We start from the raw sequence: 20,307 nt of genomic DNA, 5'->3' as shown, positions 1-20,307 counted from the left end.
CTAGGGGTCAGATCTTTATCCCACAAGCTGCTCCGACAAGGCTATTGCTGGCCTACCATGCACCACGACTCCATCGAATATGTCAGAAGGTGTGATCAGTGTCAGAGATATGCAAATATCCAAAGGCAATCTGCCTCCGAACTTACACCCTTGAGTGCCCTATGGCCGTTTGCACAATGGGGGATGGATATCCTCGGGCCTTTTCCCATGGCATCTGAACAGTGAAAGTTCCTCCTGGTGGCAATTGACTAATTCACCAAGTGGATCGAAGTGAACCTTTGGCAAAAATTACAGAAGCTAAGGTGCAGAACTTCATTTGGAAGTCGATTGTCTGTAGGTTCGGCCTATCCAGAACTCTCATTACTGATAACGGGCGATAATTTGCTGGGGCAAGGTTTGCTGAATTTTGTGAGGACCTAAATATCTCCACAACTTCGTGTCAGTAGCCCATCCGCAAGCAAACGGTGAACCCGAGGTTACTAACAGGACTCTGCTGCAAGGGATCAAGGCGAGACTTGAAAGAGCAAAGGGAACTTGGGTAGATGAGCTTTATCATGTGTTGTGGGCATACCGAACTATCCAAAGACTGCCCACAGGGGAGACCCCCTTTGTCTTAGCCTTCAGAACAGAAACCGTAATCCCGATCGAACTCAAACTCCCATCGGCACGAGTTGTGGCATTCGACGAGTAGCGCAACTCACAGGATCTCAAAGCCAATCTCGACTTATTAGAAGAGAAGCATGAGACAGCTCAAGTTCGAATGGCTGCCTACAGGCAGAAGGTGGCCCGCTACTACAAATCTCGGGTCAAGAGCAAAGCCTTCAGAGCGGGGGATTTAGTACTTCGGCGAGTCGCTGTCTCACAACTCAGAATCAAGGAAAACTCGCCCCTAAGTGGGAAGGCTCGTATGAAGTCAGGGAGGTGGTTCAGTCCGGAACATACTATTTGAAAGAGCTCGGAGGAGCAGACCTTCCGCGACCATGGAACTCGAAAAATCTACGGATGTATTACCAATAATTTTGTCTTAAATAAAAGTTTCTTTCATATTTGCATATCTTTTCTTTTGGCATGAACTCATAACGACAGAGAGTAGCTCCTTCCAACAATCGAAACTAAGCGTGTTAGGAACAGGAGGAGGACCTCGTCCTAACACGAGCCAAGTCGAAGGCTCGGTTACTTAAAGATCGGATGGGGGGAGAGGCCCTTACAAGGCCTTTATGTGCCCCCGCAGTCATGTTAGGAACAGAAGAAGAACCTCGTCCTAACATGAGCAAAGTCGAATGTCCGGTTATTTTAAGACCAGATGGGGGAGAGGCCTTACAACGATCCTTATGTGCCCCCACAGTCATGTTAGGAACAGGAGGAGAACCTCATCCTAACATGAGCAAAGTCGAAGGTCCGATTATTTTAAGATCGGATGGGGGGAGGCCTTACAACGGCCTTATGTGCCCCCACAGCCATGTTAGGAACAGGAGAGAACCTCGTCCTAACATGAGTAAAGTCGAAGGCCGATTATTTTAAGATCGGATGGAGGGAGAGGTCCTTACAACGGCCTTATGTCCCCCACAGTCATGTTAGGAACAGAGGAGAACCTCGTCCTAACACGAGTAAAGTTGAAGGTCCGATTATTTTAAGACCGGATGGGTGGAGAGATCCTTAAACGGCCCTTATGTGCCCCCACAGCAATGTTAGGAACAGGGAGAACCTCGTCCTAACATGAGCAAAGTCGAAGATCTGATTATTTTAAGACGGAGGGGGGGAGAGGTCTTTACAACGTCCTTATGTGCCCCCACAGTCATGTTAGGAACAGGAGGAGAATCTCGTCCTAACATGAGCAAAGTCGAAGGTCCGGTTATCTAGAGACCGGATGAGGGGAGAGGCCCTTGCAACGGCCCTTACGTGGCCCCACAGCTCTGTTAGGAACAGGAGGAGAACTTCGTCCTAACATGAGCTAAAATTGACTGCGTCGGGAACAAGAGGAGAATCTCATCCTGACACAAATGAAGACCTGATCGATCAAGACCAGACGAGGAGGAAAGCCTCCTCAACGGCTCCTCTACACTCCCACGACCCCGTTAAGAGCAGAGGGAAAACCCTCGCCAAATGTAAAGAGAAAAAAAAAGGGGAGATGAAAAGGAAAAGCGATGAACTACACCAATGATAAGTGAAAAACAAACTACATCAAAGACACAAGGGATCTGTCTCAACGAGGAAGGAGACTCTTATCAAAAATTCTCAGTCCTAAGAGGGAACTCAACACAGGCCCGGAGGAGTTTGGGCTCCCAAGCTCGAGCATCGGGAGGAAGCGTCAAACTCAAATGGCCTCGAAAAGATCTACGGTCATGAACAAAAAGGGCAAATCAACACGGCGGCGATCAGGAACCTACAAATAACGCCGACGTCGAACAAGACGAAAGACAAAAGAAGTTCGGTAAACGACAACTTAATACAAGAAGGGACAAGGTAATGGAAAATTATCTTTTCATTTCATTAGTAAAGTGCGCGTTACAAAGCCTTTGAAGGCCCCTAAAAAAAAAAAGGCAACAAGAAAGGAAAGGAATACATAGAATAAAAGGCAAAAGAGCTCCAAGAAAGTTCGGTACCATCAGACTTCGAACTCTCGATTCCAGCTATCGTCGGGGATTGCTTTAAGTACCTGACTTCTTCTTCCAGTCCCCCTTTGGATTAACAATTACTCCAGCATTATCTTCAAAGTACATATAGATGCCATCCTTTCTGCGCCATGCGGCATGACCTTCTTTCTGAGATCAGGTTTTTCCTTCTTTCTGACTTCTTCTTCCAGTCCTCCTTTGGCTTCCCCCTTCCGCAGGATCGAAAAGTACTCGCGGTCGAAGATGTGCCACAAGCGCGGGCTTTGGGCGATCAAGGCGAAACACGGTCGGATCTATCTCTTCTACCCTCGCCTTCTTCGCCGATCCGAAGTTGCACGCCTTCCCTCTTGTGGGCTTTGAGACTCTTGGCTAACATCCGAGCCGCGTCCGCGCCCATATATGCAACGAAGGAGGATCGGCACAGTCTAGAAATAGAGCCGCGAAACAGAAAAAGTTCTGGAGCTAACCTAGGCTGGTCTAAGGGATGCAGAGATGCAGAGATGGGGACGACTCGAAGAACGCCTAAGGCCGAGGACGCTGAGGAAGAACGAAACTCTCAGGAAGGAGGGACCGAAGAAACCCCCGTGCAAAGTGAGATCCCCGAAGGGGGGAGGCGGGTTTAAATAAGCGATGGGGTTCGGTGCAATAATGACTGCAGGTCTCCTCTGGCCGATCTATAACCGCCGCGTGGCCCACTCACTGTGGCAGGCGGCTGAAAGTGGCCGATAACTGACAAAATTATTATTGCACCGTACCTAGAGCAGCGCTCCAGCAAAAATTCTAAAAAAATCTTTTCGGATCGCCTTGATTTGAAAAGACTCCAGCACCAGTGCGCCAAACGCCAAAATATCTGGAAACCACCGAGTGCAAAAATAAGGGAGGCAACTTCGGCTGTGAGAATTTTCTGTACTTCCTTCGTTCGAAATCTGAACTCGAAAGTAGGGGGACTAGTGTTGGGTATAAAATACCTCCAGCCGAAGTTTGTAAAAGGCCGACCCTTTCAGGGCTTTTCCGGCTTTCGACTTTGTATGGCGTCTTTTCGAACTTCCTCGACCGTCCGAGCTTCCATAATGTCATTCGAGCTTCTCCAATCATGAGCTTCTCCATTCATCCATCGAATTGCTCCAAACGCCCTCTGAACTCCGCTATCGGTCGATTTTCTACAATGATCGACTATTCGCGAAATCCCTTCCAGACTTCTTTCGGCCACGAACGACTCTACTCCGAACTTCTTCCGTACTTCGTCAATGTCCGACCTTCTCTGACAATGGGATTTCTACAGTAATCAGATTCCATCTAAGTTTCTACGGCGGTCGACCACCTTTCGGATTCCATCCGAGCTCCTACGAGAATCGAATTTCAATCGAACTCCTACTACAAGCGGTTTACTCCGAACTTCTACTACGAGCGGTCTACTCCGAACTTCTACTACGAGCGGTCTACTCGAATCTCTACTGTAAGTGAATTTCATTCGAGCTTCTACTGTAAAAAATTTCTTCCGAACTTCTATTATAACAGACTTCAGCCGAGCTCCTACAGTGGACGGATCCCAGACGAGCTTCTACAATGGGACAGGCTCCATCGGTCAGGTCACTACTCCGAGCTCCCATGACAATCGATCTTCGACCGAGCTTGTACAATAAGTGGTCTCCTTTCAGCCTTCTACAAGAACCAGACTCCGTCTGAACTTCCATAACGGATGGATTTCGGACGAACTTCTACAACAGACGGGCTCCAGTAGCTGGATTTCTACAACGGCCGACCGCCTCGGTGTCTGCCGGACCTCTCCAGCCATCAACCTTTAATAACGTCAGTCGGACTTCAACAACACCATCCGGACTTTCACAGGATCCCCCAGATTCCTCCAGCAGACGAACCTCCCCAACGCCATCCGAAGTCCACCGCCGGTCAATCCTCTGTCAGATTCCTCATGAAATCGGACTTCTCCAACAGAAAGTCCCCATCCGGCTTCTACAACAGATGACTCCGCCTGCAGCATCAGCGCTCTAGGCACCCAACAACAGTAGATCCGTCAGCAACCTCGAAACATCCGAGCTTCTCCTGGATCGACGAGACAGAGAGTCATTCCGCTCCATCAGACATCCCAGTCGAGCTTCAGCCGACAGATTCAAACTCTCTGGCAAGTCACGACAATGGCCACTACCCTACTCCACTCTCTGTAACGGATTCCACGTGGCTCCACTCTCTGGCAAGTCGTGACAACGGATACCACTCCACTCTCCGTAACAAACTTCACGTGGCCCTGAACGATCCTATGACACCACTACTCTCCGTAACAAACTCCGCGTGGCCCTGAACGGCCCACTACCAGGCGGTTACAGACGTCGCTGTCAATCAGTTACACCCTCCGTCTATAAAAAGGGACTCCCAGATACGTTCTTCTCTAAGCTCTAAACTCTATTCGAAATTCTGCCAAAATCTCATTTAAGCATTCCATTTCTGTTGAAGCAGAGTATTGACTTGAGCGTCGGAGGGTCTTGCCGGAGCACCCCCAACTCCGGTTTAGACTTCCCTTGCAGGTCCCGGCGACGGCCGCGGTCATCTCAACTCCAGCTTCTCCGGCGTCGGCGGAATTCTGCACCAACAGTCGGCAACCCAGTTGCCGACTTCATAAGTTTAAAAAAAAAAAAAGAAAAAATCAAAACAGACGTCGTCTGTTTCGAAAAGAAGGAGGCGGAGTCGCGTAGGGGCTCCGCCCGCTCGACCGCCTTCAGGCCGTCGACGTCGGCTCGCCGGCCATCGGGAGCCTCGCAACGGAGGCACCATCTATCCGGTAGGTTCCCCGCCCCCCCTCCGAGTGCTCTCTCTCTTTTTTGCTCTCTTGAAAATCCTATCGGGCGATACGGGGCTCGGAAGCCCTCCGACGACTGCAGCCGGCCACCGCCGGCTCCCACCTCCCTCCTTTTCCTCCCTTCTCTCTCTCTTTCTCACTTTCCGTTCTTTATTCTTTGGTACCACCGGTGTATGATTTTACCGGCCGAATCGTATCAGTTCTCCGCCGGTCCGGTACGAGATGGGGTATACCGACCGGTTCAGCACGGTATGACAAACTTTGTACGATGTCACTTGGTAACAGCCTACTATTTTGGACTCGGAGCAATCTGGTTGCTCACTTCTTGTATGTATTTGTATTTTTATTATGAATAAAATGCTCTTCTTTATAAATAAATTAAAAAAAGATAATTTTAAGACTTTTTAATAATAAGCAAAGTAAATTTTATTTACATTTCATATCTTTCTTCCATATAATCCATGAATAATTTTGATGCTTAAAATCATATTAAATTAAATCATCTACCTAATTGTTGGAAATGGTGAAAAGGATAAAACATGGGGTAGAGAGGGAAGGGGAAGGAGAGAATCTTATTTTATCATCGAAATATAAATATGATTATTTATATGAGATTTTTTTTTTCCAATAAAATTTTATATATAATCCTACCAACCCTACTGCTGGGAGGATGGAACAAATAACTCAACTGTTTGAATCTTTAACTTTCTTTTAGGACTCTGTTGTTAACAAAATATCGTTGCGGGGCTATTATTAGGTTGGGCTGAGGAACTTTTCATGCATATTGATATAAGCCACAAAGCAGGTTTTTTTTTTTTTTTCAAACTATTTGATCCTATACCCTTTCTGTGAATCAGCTTATTTTCATACATGAAAAGCTATGTAAAAATCTACTGCCCCATTTGAAGCTTAAACCATTTGTAAAAGAATTTCAAATTAAATTGGATAGTTTCGCACTACAATTTTGCTCAATTAAGACAGGAATATATTTCTTAAGATGAAGGATGGGAAAAGGTATATAAAAGCATCAAAAGAAGCCGTACGCTCAATGGTCAACACAAACAACCAAGTTTAGGAAATAAGAATCGAGCAATATATGGTAATATGAATGTGCAACAAGACAGAAACTAACAAAATAGGAGATTCAAAATTGCATATATTAAATTAGAAAAAAAAAAAAAAAAAAACCATGAAAGTAGATTAGCTTGATGTGATTAATACAAATGAAATTGTTTCACACTCAAATGATTCATTGTTTCAAACAAAATGTCGAAAACACTAGTCACATAAAAAGAAATTTGTCTGACAATACAAATCACCACTCTTTCAATGGCTGGAATGCTGACGTTCCAGGCTTAAATGAAGGAGGCTTTCGAACAGTTGTCGCTTGCTCAAAAGCATAAGCTATCTCAATTAACTTTGGTTCTGAACCCTTTAGACCACCAAAACAAATTCCAAAAGGAACTCCGTTTGTTCCATATCCTGCAGGGACACTGATACCTGGGTATCCACCAATTGCAAGAACACTTGATGCAGACGCACCTGGTGTTACAATTGCATCCAGTTGCTTCTCCATCATTAACCTTTCCAATCCTTCCAAAGACAGACGAGTCATTTTAGCAATTGCATTTCTTTCAACAGGACCTATTCCATTTGTGTTTTGAGCTTCCAAAAGGATAGATTGACCAAAATCAGCTATCCTCTCCTGCATGAGGATTAATTTTTGACATATAAATTTCAATGAATGCAAGAAAAGCGAAGAGAGATACAAATCTCATCTTACCTCAGCACTATGTTCATTGTTGAAGGCTATTACATCTGCAAGAGACCTAACAGGAGAATTAGACAACTCTGATAAGTACACATTCAAATATAGCTTAAACTCTGCCAACATCACAGCCTTCTCGCCACTTTTCTTAGCGTCACGGATGATGCTTGCATTATTTATTTCGAGGTTATCAATCAAAATGGCTCCAGCTTTCCTGTCAAATATTTTTTGAGAACTATCAGAAATCTTATAAATACCTCAACATGACACTTACTGAAAATAAATGGCAATTCTGGGCAACTTGTAGTCATGATGGCCCAATGGTATTGTAGTCCACACGCGATCATCACCATAACTAGGAAATATGAAATATTTCAGCAAACTTTATATAAGAAGCGTTCAATCTCCCGAAAGGATATCTTAGAAAATTTTACTAAAAAATAATATCAAGATTTAGGACTGTGGTTTGTGCGCGAGAGATACACAAACGTAAGTAATTTTTCTTTGATATGTTCCTTGTAAGATCACATCTCATCCATGGCGATGTCCAATGTCTGTTCTACAGCTGAACTTCGCCATCAAATTTTTCTGGTAACAGTTCACTAAGGTAGTGTTACTTGCATCCTTGCATTAGCCCCATGTTATAAGGTGTTGCCCTTCTAAGATGGTTTGCTTACTAGAGTCTCTTTCTTCAAAAAACATCGGTCAGAAAGGACAATAAAAGAGGAAGTATATTCAACACTAGTTTCATAAATTATTAAATGAAAAAACTTGGCTTTATAAATTGTTAGCTGAAATAATTTCCTTGGGCAATTATGACTTGTAGAGTAGATTTTCTATAACATTTCTGCAGGTAGATTACAGTTGAATTTAGTGGAACTGACTACTCGAAGACATGGAATGCATCAATCTTAAATCAAATAAGGGTCATCAGAGACCAAAGAGACACTTTTATGATAACACGATTCAAATCCATAGTTTTTTTTTTTTTTTTTTTTTTTTTTTTTATTTCACTTGAGACAATTTATTTATTTGGTTCATGTTATACTTGGTGGAAGCAAGCTAGCATTAATAAAGTAGAGTATCTAGGCAAATTAGCTCAAATACTAAACAAGACATGACAAACTGAGAGCAATAGTGCAAACTACAAACCATATTGCAATTTGTAATCAAACATTTAACAACAAAAATATCACCCAATCATGGAAACCACAACCGTACCTGAAGGAGTTTGGAGCTAACAAGGCAATTCCAAACTTCAGAGAAGGGATATGTTGATTAGCCAAGAGGATTGATTTCTGAAAACTCCCATGTTGCTGAACTGGAACGATCTGAACACCCTTGCTTCTACTTCTCCAATTAGACCGCAAAGAGGCAGCATTTTTTTCCTCGGTGCCCCCTAATCTCGAATCTATGTTAAATGTTCGAGTTGTAGTGTCTTCAATATCTATTGGTTAGCCTAGGGGTTACCTTTGTAATATCTCTCATTGTGTTTTAATAATTTTGTATTGGCCTAAGCGCAAATCTTTTCCTCGAGAAAACCTAATCGAGTTGTCTCTGTTAGCTAAGATGTTGCCAACATAATCTATTTGTTCATTCATTAATTCTTCAGAGAATTTGCCAATTCTATGTTCATGTCTCTCCTCCTTGTTGAAGGAAATTCTTTGTGTTCTGATAATTTTTCAGTAGCTCATAAATCCCATATGGTCAATTACCTTAATAGAGAAAAAAAAAAATCAAAGATATCAACATGAACTGGTTTTCTTCTCCCCCGCACCATAGAAGAATATCACAAGTTAAATGGAAAAAAAACGTATGAACGATCTTTTAATCGTGTTGAAACTAAAGCAAAGTGTTTTCTGCGATAAAATCACCTCATTGCGTTGAAATGCTCCTCGAAAACTTCTTGATAGATGGATCCTTTGGGGAATTCAAAGAAGCCCTTCCTCAGAATTCCCAACCTCTTGCCCTTCAGCCCCTCCAGCCTCAAGAACTGCCTGTACCCACCCTGAGGTATGTAACTTGATGCCGCTAGCGTGGCATCCGCATCTCGTGAGTCATATCCCACAATTGCCTCCAATACATGCACGCCGTCTGACACCGTTCGACAAAGTGGTCTACATTTAAATATATATATATATATATATAGCATTAATTTCTGTTTAGAGTTTGATACATGCAATACATAAGAAAGAAAGCACTGATAAAAAATTCATCATTTTTTTACTCTAGAAAATTTTCAAAGAGGTCAAGACCCGAACTAAAAGAGTTGCATCGAATTAGAAAGATTTCATCCAGATTAAAAATCAGAAGAAATGGTTATTGAGTCTAATAAATATTGTTGACCTTTTCTCTATTAAGTTTTGGAGTATTCTGGTCAGTTCATATGGTATCAGTGCTCATGTTATCTGTTATTCTAATTTAGCTGTGTCTCAACTCATTGATCCATCAACACGCATGATCTAAGCTGCATATGAATGGAGGTGTTCGGACTAATAAACATTGTTGACTTTAATTTTCCCTATTAGCTTGAACTTTTAAAGCAAATTGGTTAGTTGTAACATAATAATAATAATAATAATAATAATAATAATAATAATAATAATAATAATAATAATAATAATAATAATAAATTGGTTAGTGAGCAAAGATGAAAAGGTAGTCTTCTTGTTTCCTCTTTCTGTTTGGTAGCAGCCAATGCACAATTACATAAAACATAAATACTCGAAAATCAAGTTTGAGGCACACTAAGCAAAGAGGAGTCCTTCGGTGCCCAGGAAGGAAGAAATTACATCATAATTTTATGGATAAAGGAATATAAAAGGAAAGAAAAATGTTATCCATGCCATGTTTTTTATGCAACTATTCATTTATGTCATATAGACAAGCTTGATTTGATTTAAAGGAATACTTTCTAAAAAAATCTAAGTTTTGACATGCAATAAGCATTGTCCAGGGCGGTGACTAGCTTGAGCCACTATCCTTTCTTTGTTTTGTTAACTAAAAAGGCCCAATCAGGAACTATCCGAACCACATATCATCACCATATTACTTACGGGAAAAAAAGAAAAAGAGAACTCGTATGGCTTGAACCCTTGGCTTAAATTGAAATAGCGTCTCATGCTTTTAGCCTAAGGATAGTGGCAGCAAGCCATCTAGGGGTGATAATCTACTCCATCCTGTTGGATGCTCGACCCAAATTTAGAAGGTGTTTGGTTGAAGCAAGTGAGGTGTGAAATGAAATTCAGAATGGATGACTCCCATTTCAGCTGTTTGGTTGAAGGGAGTCCCATTCTAATTTTTATTTCAGAGAGGAATGAAAATGGCTCAATTCCTCTATAGCTGAATCCGGACCATCACCAGAGGAGTCAAAATCTCATTCCACCAGAATGAGATAAAATTAAGAAAAAAACACCTAGGAACGATGGGGGTTTTCTAGAAGGCCTCGGTGTCGATCATGCGGCTGGGGATCTGGCCAATGATGGCAACTATGGGGACAGAGTCGAGGAGGATGTCGATGAGGCCAGAGACCAGATTAGTGGCGCTGGGACTGGAGGTGGGAATGCAGACGCCAGGACGGTCGGTGGAGCGGGCTAGCCGGAGGCAGCGAAGACCTTGCTCTACTCGTGGTGGAGGAGGTGGTTGATGATGGAGGGAGAGGGGGTGAGGGCCCGGTAGATCTCCATGGAGGTGCCGTCGGGTAGGCGAAGACATCGGTGACGCCCTCACACTCGAGGGCTTCGACGAGGATGTCTGTGCCCTTGCAGGGCTCATTGGAGAAGAAGTGGCGAAAAGGGAGGGGGCGGCAATGGAGGGGGTGGGGGAGGCATGAGAGGCGTCCGAGGCTGGGGAGGGGAGGCGAGGGGGGTTGGTGGCACCGGAGTCAGAGGAAGGGAGGGGAGGAGAGGGGGTTTGATGGCGCCGGAGCCGAAAAAAGGGAGGGGATGGGGGATTTGGTGGTTGTGCGGAGTCAGATGTGGTGCAGATAGTGAGTGTGGCACAGACGGTGGTGGGGCGGGGCCACGGTAGGGGCAATACGGTCATGGGAGGAGGTGGGGTCCACAGCAGAGAAGAAGAAGCGTGGAGAGGGATGCCTTTCTTCCTTCACCCCTCTTCTTTTTTTTTTCATTTTCTTTTCTATTTTTCTATTTTTCACTTTTTTTCTATTTTTCATAAAATTATTTATATTTTATATTTTATTCATAAAATATTTCAATTCTTATTATGTTTAATTTTTATTTAATATTAATTTTTAAATAATTAATTTTTAAAAATTTTAGTTAAAAATAAAAATAAAAATTTGAGTTGACTTCAATTTCTATCTTTGTATGAATCGAGCAACAACAATGAGAATCATTCATTCCGATTTCGATTCTGATTTTGATCATGAACCAAATGCTTTGATTTGGGTTAGGCCATTTTGATTTCGATTTTAATCCATTCCGATTCTCATTTCGATTTCAATTTCGATCGCAAACCAAACACCCCCTTAATAGAGTCGGTTTTATCCAGCTGGCAACAAAATTGGAATGAATGTAGATAATCATAAAATCCATCTTGAATCTAATCTGAATATATATAATTTTTTATAAATTCTCTCCATTCTTTGCATTAGTGATTCCACTTATGAGAAAGATTGAACATGTAAAAAAAGGTTACATGCCACAATGTTTAACTGTTTATTTTTCTAGTTGATTGGTTTTCTTAGATCAAAGGATATTTGGCTTCTTCAACAATAATATTTTTATTTATTATATTTTTTTTATTATTAAAATTTTACTTTATTATATCATATTTTATATAATCTATATAAAGCACCATGATTTATTTTTATATTATTTTTTATTTGTTAAACTTATATATAGAAAAAATAAAATTGCAGCCCGGAACCAATCCATCCAATCTACCCCATCTAACTATATCCGCTTCATCCTAAAACGAGTATGGAGAAGGTTTGACTAATAGAAAAATTCTTCGTGCATCTCGAGTAGTGTAGAAAATCCAACATGGAGTGCTTATTTTGTCTGATTAGTCCACGTAGCCACCGCTTTCTAACACATATTTAATATCTGTAGTTTCACTTTTTCGTTTGAAAAGTTTAAATGAAGAAAATGCTTCTTCTCGTTGGAAAAATTTATGATATTTTATGGCATATTATGATTTTTCACGTACAGAAAGTTATAATTTGATCCTAAAATATCATAATATGGAAACATCATTTTTGTCCAACAAATTTTCAATGCATATTTAATGCCTACAGCTTTACTTTTTTGTTTAAAAATTTTGAATGATTAAAATATCCCTGTTTTTTTAAAAAAATTATAATATCCTGTGATATATTGTGATATTCTATATCATATTATAACATTCTATGAAAAAATTATGATTTCTGCATGTAGAATATTATAATATGGACATAAGATGTTATGATTTTTTTCAAAGAATAGTAACATTTTCGTAATTCAAAATTTTAAATAAAAAAAATGAAACTGTAGATATTAAATGCGTATTGAAAAGTAGTAGTTACGTAGTTCAATCGGATAAAATAATATATTCTACGTCAGATTTTCTACACCATCCGTGGTGCATAAAAAAATTTTCTTGACTAATAACCTATCTGTCCTATAATCCATCTCTAATCCCTGATTATAATTGTACCAGAGAAATATCCACCTTTCTCCGTACCCACCAACCATTGTATCAACCACTGCCTGCATTGAGATCTTTGCAAGTGGAACAATGATGGAGTTCAAGTGATTTGAGATCTGTGCAATGGGTGATCCAACGGTGGATGGGGAAGGTGAATCCTTCTTTGTTGCGAATGATACAACCGTGATGCCCTAGATGGTTTTCCAAGGGCATCAGAAAACAAATTATACAATAATATCTTTTGTATAATATATTTTTTAATTCGGTCGGAAAGAAGTTATGCAATGGTGCTAGCTGTCACCCGCTTCCCAATCCCTTCCACCTTCCTTGGAACATTTTGAAGGAGCCATAGAATCGGGGGTTGTTTCTCGGGCTGGTAAGACTTGGGTAAGGCCTCAACCGAGGTCCAGCACAACCTTTTAAAATAAAGCTGAAGCCAATCGGACTTGGAAACAGATATGGTTTTCAATATTTCGCAATAAAACCTCAACTTTAACCGGTTTGAATTGGCCTGGATTAAGTTGGACCGTTCGTAACAGGGTTGTGAACTTAACTTTAAACACTTTTTTTTTTTTTTTGAGTACTAAACTACTATTATTTGAGGTTTGTGTTTAGCCGGGGACAATCGTATCGTATCGTAAAAGGTTCGTCCGCCGTTCCTTGTACCTGCACGCATCGTAGCGTCTTGCTTGGTACCGGTGACAAGGATTATTAATTAATATACCAAGCGACAAGGATTATTAATTATTAATTCAACTCACCCAATGGTGTCCATGGTGGGAGAGATGGGGATGACCCCAGCCCGGCTGGTGAGCCCCATCGTGGGCTTGATCCCCACCACCGAATCATGGGCCGCAGCGCAGATGATGGAACCGTCCGTCTCCGTCCCCAGCGTCACCGCTACCATGTTCGCCGCCACCGCGATCGCCGACCCGGTGCTCGACCCGCACGGATACTTCGACAGCGCGTACGGATTCTGCAACCCAAAGAAGAGAACGCATCACTTTCCCTATCTAACCCAACCAGAAGAGAGAACGAATCGGAAGGGCCAATTTGACCGACCCGGCCCTGGCCGCCGCGGGCGCTCCACCCGCTCGGGATGCGGTGGGAGCGGAAGTTGCCCCACTCGCCGAGGCTGGCCTTCCCCAGTATCACCGCGCCAGCCTGCCTCAGCCGCCGGACCACGCCGGCGTCGCGCGGCACCACGGAGCCGAGCAGGGCGAGCGAGCCGGCGGTCGTGTTGAGCTGGTCCCGGGTGGCGATGTTGTCCTTGAGGAGAATGGGGATCCCGTGGAGGCCCCCGCCCGGGTGTCGTCCGCTAAGGCGCTCCTCGTCGGCCCGGTCCGCCTGCGGGACCGCGTCCGGGTTGACCTCAATCACGGCGTGGAGCAGTGGGTTGAGGGTCTGGATCTGGTCGAGGTAGTACTCCACGAGCCGTCTGGAGGTGAGACTGCCCTCCTTGAAGGCCTGCTGGATGCCGTCGACGGTGGCTTCTTTGATCTCGAATCCACGGCAGTTGGTGCTCGCCAGGAGCACCACGAATAGCGGGGAGAGGAGGGAGGGTGCGAGGATAGCCATCGTCTCCTCCGATATCTTCTTCCTGATCTTATCCGATGGCATCTTGCCTAATCTTATAGGCTTACTAATTTTTCAAACATGTCCGATGTTCGTACTCGCTATTCATGCGAGGAGAAATGGTGGTAGCCACGTGCACGACGAGCTATTGGAGGGGCTGCGAGCACCAATCTTTTAATCTGATAACATGTTGTAACGCATCCTGTCCCTCACAGCAATCCGTCGTTAGAACTGAAACAACGGCTTTATTGGCCTTTTGACGGAAGTTTGCTCAATTATGAAGCAAAAATAGTATGAGGAATTTGGACAATGATCATTATCCGACAATTATTTTGTTATAATGGTTAATGCACAATAATAATAATAATACGCATTATTTGCCGCATTCATTGCTTGTGACTATGATTTTAATACTGTGCTTGTGGTTTTCCAAAAAAAAAAAAAAAAATTGTTGGTATGGTTGCAAGTGCGTTAATCGATATCGAATACCAACTATAATACAATAAGAAAATACCAATTCCATTAGAGCATTCGAAGCAAGTTCAAATCACAACTTCTCATGTATACTTTTTTCATCTAAATTAATCCAAGACCATCCTAAGAAAATAAGATTTTAATAAGATAATAAAATCACAAATAGCATGCATCAAACATCATCAACTCCTCAAGTATCTCAAAAACAACAAAAGGATAAGATAATATGGGTTAAGGTGCTAGTTTTTGGATCATTCCTTATATACATAGTTGACTCAGTGTTTTCCAACATCGAGGCTTATACTAATGGTGGCTATTCCCACTTATTAATTTGTTTCACCCGATTAAAAAATTCTAAAATTATAAAATGCACTAGGTAATTACGACAAAACTAACCATACTTTTAGGATACAAATTTTGAAAGTCAAAGTTCACATCCAAGCCATGTATCAGATAATTGAAATCGGGATTTGAGAATCTCTCTGGCTCAATTTTCTATTCTATCTCTAGATATTAGTGCATTTTGATAGTTTATTTCACCAACCAAACGGTATTGAAAAAATTTATAATTATAAAGGATCATTGATTTATTAGTTCTCAACCAACCTCTGAAATTTCAGACTAAGATTCTGAGCAGAGTTCGGTGTATAAATTTTTGAATTAAGAATAGCACTTGTCTAAACTATGATCACCATCCTAAGCACTCAATACCCTTTCTTTTCCTCCAAACTTTGCTACCTAAGGTCTCCAAAATTCCAGAAGCTAGGCTCTTCATTGAAACTCTCAAAAATTAATTATTATGAAACTCATAGATTAGCTTAGAGGAGAAGGCTTACCCTTTTTTTTATGATACAGGGTAGGCCAAAATAAAAAGAAAGAAAAGTGAAAAAATAAACAAAGCAAGCTATAGTCTTAAGCAACCCAGCCCAAAAACATCAATCTACAGAGAGAAGCCTTCCCTTGAAGATAATATGTTGATACTTAAATCGCTTTCTTCTCTCCGTTCTTTTTCCTTCTCCGAAAAGAGACTTACCTCACAGCTAAAGAGAGATATAGGGCAAAAGAGTGAAAGGGATAGAAAGGAGCAGTGCTCGGACAGGTGTCTCGAGAGGAGAACAAGGAGCGGTGCTTGGGTAGATGCTCCAGAGGAGAAACGAGGTCGGGTCAGGTCACATGTGAAAGAAAGAAAGAAAGAAGAAGGGGCCGGATGGGTCATCCTGGGGTAGAAATAAGAAGCATTGAGGTAGCTTGTGCAGGGGAGGGAGAAAAAGGATGCACGGGGTCTTGGTGGCGTCGACGGTTCATGCGCACGGTTCTCTCTCTTTATGTTTTTATAAACTGGATATTTTATGTTGAGGCCTTGTTGGTTGGGTTCGAGTCCAATGTGACTAGGGTTTTCTCTCTTTCATTTTTATAGACCGCTTATTATATGTTAAGGCTTTATTGGTCCAAACTGCCACCCCCATATAGAGTAAAATTAAAATGCAATACTGGCACGGTCCGTTTGAACTGTGGCCCAATGGGCTTACGCCGCACCGTGCCAGACATGGCACGGTCTGTCTGGCACGGTGCCCATTTACAAACAAAGAGATCCCTGCCGCTTCCTTGTAAAGGAAGATCCCTCCCGCTTGGACGTGTGTCCAATAAAGGTTTCTGCATTCTAACACGTCAAACGGAGGCTTAAGCCTCCGTTTCAATATATATATATATATATATATATGGGTTTGAGAATATCTCATGCAAGCATCCTTACCCTTCTTTCTCCAGAGCATCGAGGTTATATTCCTAGAGAAAACAAGCTCCAGAGGCCATCCTGATCCAGGTATCCTGAGGAATAGTTCAGCATGGTGAAACCAAATGCTTCAATCGCTGGGACCTGTTGGCGGAAATTTAGGATCAAAGTCGGTCAGAAGTTGTTTAACATTTCGAAGAAAATCTATACGTGGACTGAGCTGAGATATGCTTGGGCCTGAGCTTGGATATTCGCTTGTGAGTATTTAATTCGCGCCCGTCGATTTCATCACTCAGATAAGAGTAGGGAACTGTTTAGAATAATATGGGTATTACTTGATGCACAACTTTAATCATTTGCTTAATTAGGAATACATAGAAACCACAAATTAGAGAAATTAACCTTACGAAGGCAGCCACTTCAACTATAACTCCTTTTGCATACACCGGTTCAGAAAATACCATAGGCCAGATGAGCAAGGTGTAGAGCCACTGCCGTTCCAGGCCAGTACCGGAAACCTCCTGAGCACCCACCATCATAAGGAATGTTGTCCACCAGTGGATTACCGCTGCCGAACCCAGACGTCTGGCTCACCCCAGCCGAGGGCTCCCCCTGCCGGGCGGAAAGAGTGCTCGGCTGCGGCAGCTGCTGCTGGCCACCCTGTGACTGCTGCCCAAACGGAAGGTTGTCATCCCCACCAATTGGAACGGCAAAAGAAGGCATCGCCGGCGCCAGCCTGGGCGACCCGGGCAGCCCGCAACCCTGGTTTGCACGCGGGTTCTCGCTTGCTTTCCATGCCAGCTCTCCTTTCTTGTCTCGGATCCACATGTCACCCTCGTCCACCAGTTCCAGGGTCTCCAAGAAATTCTCATCAGCGGACTCCGCGTCCTCCGTGTCCCACACCGAGTTGCTACCGTCGAACACCTCCAGCCCGTTGTCGGAGAACACGACGGCGCACGTGTTGGCAGTTCTCACAGGGGCGCACTCCGACTCCCACATGCTCTGCTCGGTCCTCGTGTCCCGGACCTGGATGTAGCAGAAGTCATTGCCGAAGCCTCCGGCGTCCGGGGTGGTTTCCCGGCGGAGGAGGTACGCGGTGTGCCTGCCGGAGGGGGAGGTGAGGAAGGGAACCGTGTTTTCGTGTGCCGGGAGGGATGCTCGCGAGGATCTGCTGCTTTGTGGTCCTCTGGATTGTGCCTGATGGAGTGGTGGCTTGTGCTGGTGGTGAGAGGAGGAGAGATAAGAGGACGAGGGAGAGGGAGAGGATGAGGGAGGCGAGGAATTCCATGTCTTCTTGCTTGGAATGCAGTGGGAGAGTTGTGAGAGAAGGCATGGGAGACTAAGGCATTTAAAGGAGGCGCGAAAACGGTTGGTGGACACAAGCGGCTGGCCGCTGAACACGAGCGGCTGCTTCGCCTCATGAAGGGGTTGCTGCTGTTGGTATCCCACTGGTAGCTGCTGCGGCTGCGGCTGCGGCTGCTGCTGCTTCTGGTGGTTCCCCTGCTCTGGCTGCCCAAATGGAAGGTTACCATCCCACCAATTGGAGTGGCAAATGGAGGTATGTCGGGAGAGAAACCCAGGGATGCTGGCAATCCACACCCCTGGTTCGGGTGTTGGTCGTCACTCGCCTTCCATACCAGATCCCCTTCCCTATCTCGAATCTGAATGTCGCCCACGTCTACCAGCTCCAGAGTCTCCAGTGACGATAGGCAATGGGCACCCAGAACACCTTAAAATCCCCGCATTCAAACTACTCCAGTACGGCAACCAAGAGTTTGCCAGCAACGTGAGGTGGCGTTTCCATCAACTTCACATGCCATGTTTACCTGGGGTGAAAGCAGCGTGGATATTATCCGTCCAAATTTGATTTCTTATCCGAATCCATCTGGATATATATAAAAATTTAAATATTTAATTAATATTTATATTATATTTATATTTATTTAAAAAAAATAAATATAAATATAGATAGATAATTATTCGAGCCATATCCGAATATACATATAACTCTATATAATTTTATATAATACTTATTAATTTTTAAAAAAATATACGATCATGCAAATATATTATTAATTTAATTTATTAAAAAAATTTAATTTATCATTTATCTAATGATATCTTTTTGATTTTATACTCATAAAATTTAATTATCTAAATTATATCTGTTGGATATAAAATACCCTCAGTCGAAGTTCTCGGCAAGAAGCCAACTCCGCCCGGACTCCTACGGGAGCCGGGCTCCGTCGCCAACATCGACTACAGAACAACTCCGCCCGGACTCCTACGGGAGCCGGGCTCCGCCGCCAACATCGACTACAGAACAACTCCGCCCGGACTCCTATGGGAGCCGGGCTCCGTCGCCAACATCGACTACAGAACAACTCCGCCCGGACTCCTACGGGAGCCGGGCTCCGCCGCCAACATCGACTACAGAACAACTGCGCCCGGACTCCTACGGGAGCCGGGCTCCGTCGCCAACTTCGACTACCGGTAAGCTTCGTCCGGACTCCTACGGGAGCCGGACTCCGCACCTGACTTTGATTGCAGGGCAACTCCGCCCGGACTCCCACAGGAGCCGGGCTCCGTCGCCAACTTCGACATCGGTAAGCTTCGTCCGGACTCCTACGGGAGCCGGACTCCACACCTGACTTTGATTGCAGGACAACTCCGTCCGGACTCCTACGGGAGCCGGGCTCCGTCGCCAACATCGACTACAGAACAACTCCGCCCAGACTCCTACGGAAGCCGGGCTCCGCCGCCAACATCGACTACAGAACAACTGCGCCCGGACTCCTACGGGAGCCGGGCTCCGTCGCCAACTTCGACTACCGGTAAGCTTCGTCCGGACTCCTACGGGAGCCGGACTCCGCACCTGACTTTGATTGCAGGACAACTCCGCCCGGACTCCTACGGGAGCCGGGCTCCGTCGCCAACTTCGACTACCGGTAAGCTTCGTCCGGACTCCTACGGGAGCCGGACTCCGCACCTGACTTTGATTACAGGGCAACTCCGCCCGGACTCCCACGGGAGCCGGGCTCCGTCGCCAACTTCGACTACCGGTAAGCTTCGTCCGGACTCCTACGGGAGCCGGACTCCGCACCTGACTTTGATTGCAGGGCAACTCCGCCCGGACTCCCACGGGAGCCGGGCTCCGTCGCCAACTTCGACTACCGGTAAGCTTCTTTCGGACTCCTACGGGAGCCGGACTCCGCACCTGACTTTGATTGCAGGGCAACTCCGCCCGGACTCCCACGGGAGCCGGGCTCCGTCGCCAACTTCGACTACCGGTAAGCTTCGTCCGGACTCCTACGGGAGCCGGACTCCGCACCTGACTTTGATTGCAGGACAACTCCGCCCGGACTCCTACGGGAGCCGGGCTCCGTCGCCAACATCGACTACAGAACAACTCCGCCCGGACTCCCACGGGAGTTGGGCTCCGTCGCCAACTTCGACTACCGGTAAGCTTCGTCCGGACTCCTATCGGAGCCGGACTCCGCACCTAACTTTGATTGAAGAACAACTCCGCCCGGACTCCTACGAGAGCCGGGCTCCGTCGCCAACATCAACTACAGAACAACTCCGCCCGGACCCCTATGGGAGCCGGGCTCCGTCGCCAACTTCGACTACTGGTAAGCTTCGTCCGGACTCCTACGGGAGCCGGACTCCGCACCTGACTTTGATT

At 44.5% G+C, this 20,307-nt stretch overlaps 1 protein-coding gene and 1 pseudogene across 1 annotated transcript; both read right to left on the bottom strand.

Annotated features, from left to right (window-relative positions):
- Positions 1–6,594: 6,594 nt before the first annotated feature.
- On the bottom strand, positions 6,595–14,670 carry LOC105044087 (probable amidase At4g34880). The gene is made up of 5 exons (XM_010921884.4): positions 13,904–14,670; positions 13,603–13,817; positions 9,067–9,309; positions 7,208–7,406; positions 6,595–7,129 (listed from the first exon to the last, which is right to left on the bottom strand). Exons 1-5 carry the CDS (start codon positions 14,459–14,461, stop codon positions 6,740–6,742), a joined length of 1,605 nt encoding a protein of 534 aa, XP_010920186.3. The 5' UTR covers positions 14,462–14,670; the 3' UTR covers positions 6,595–6,739.
- Positions 14,671–16,618: 1,948 nt separating this feature from the next.
- Positions 16,619–18,090, bottom strand: LOC105044118 (uncharacterized; annotated as a pseudogene).
- Positions 18,091–20,307: the final 2,217 nt, after the last annotated feature.

This window comes from Elaeis guineensis, chromosome 4 (genome assembly GCF_000442705.2).
Source record: "Elaeis guineensis isolate ETL-2024a chromosome 4, EG11, whole genome shotgun sequence".
In the NCBI taxonomy this organism is placed as follows: Eukaryota; Viridiplantae; Streptophyta; class Magnoliopsida; order Arecales; family Arecaceae; genus Elaeis; species Elaeis guineensis.
The sequence above is the reverse complement of the archived record's forward strand: the minus strand, read 5'-3'. Positions and strand labels throughout refer to the sequence as shown.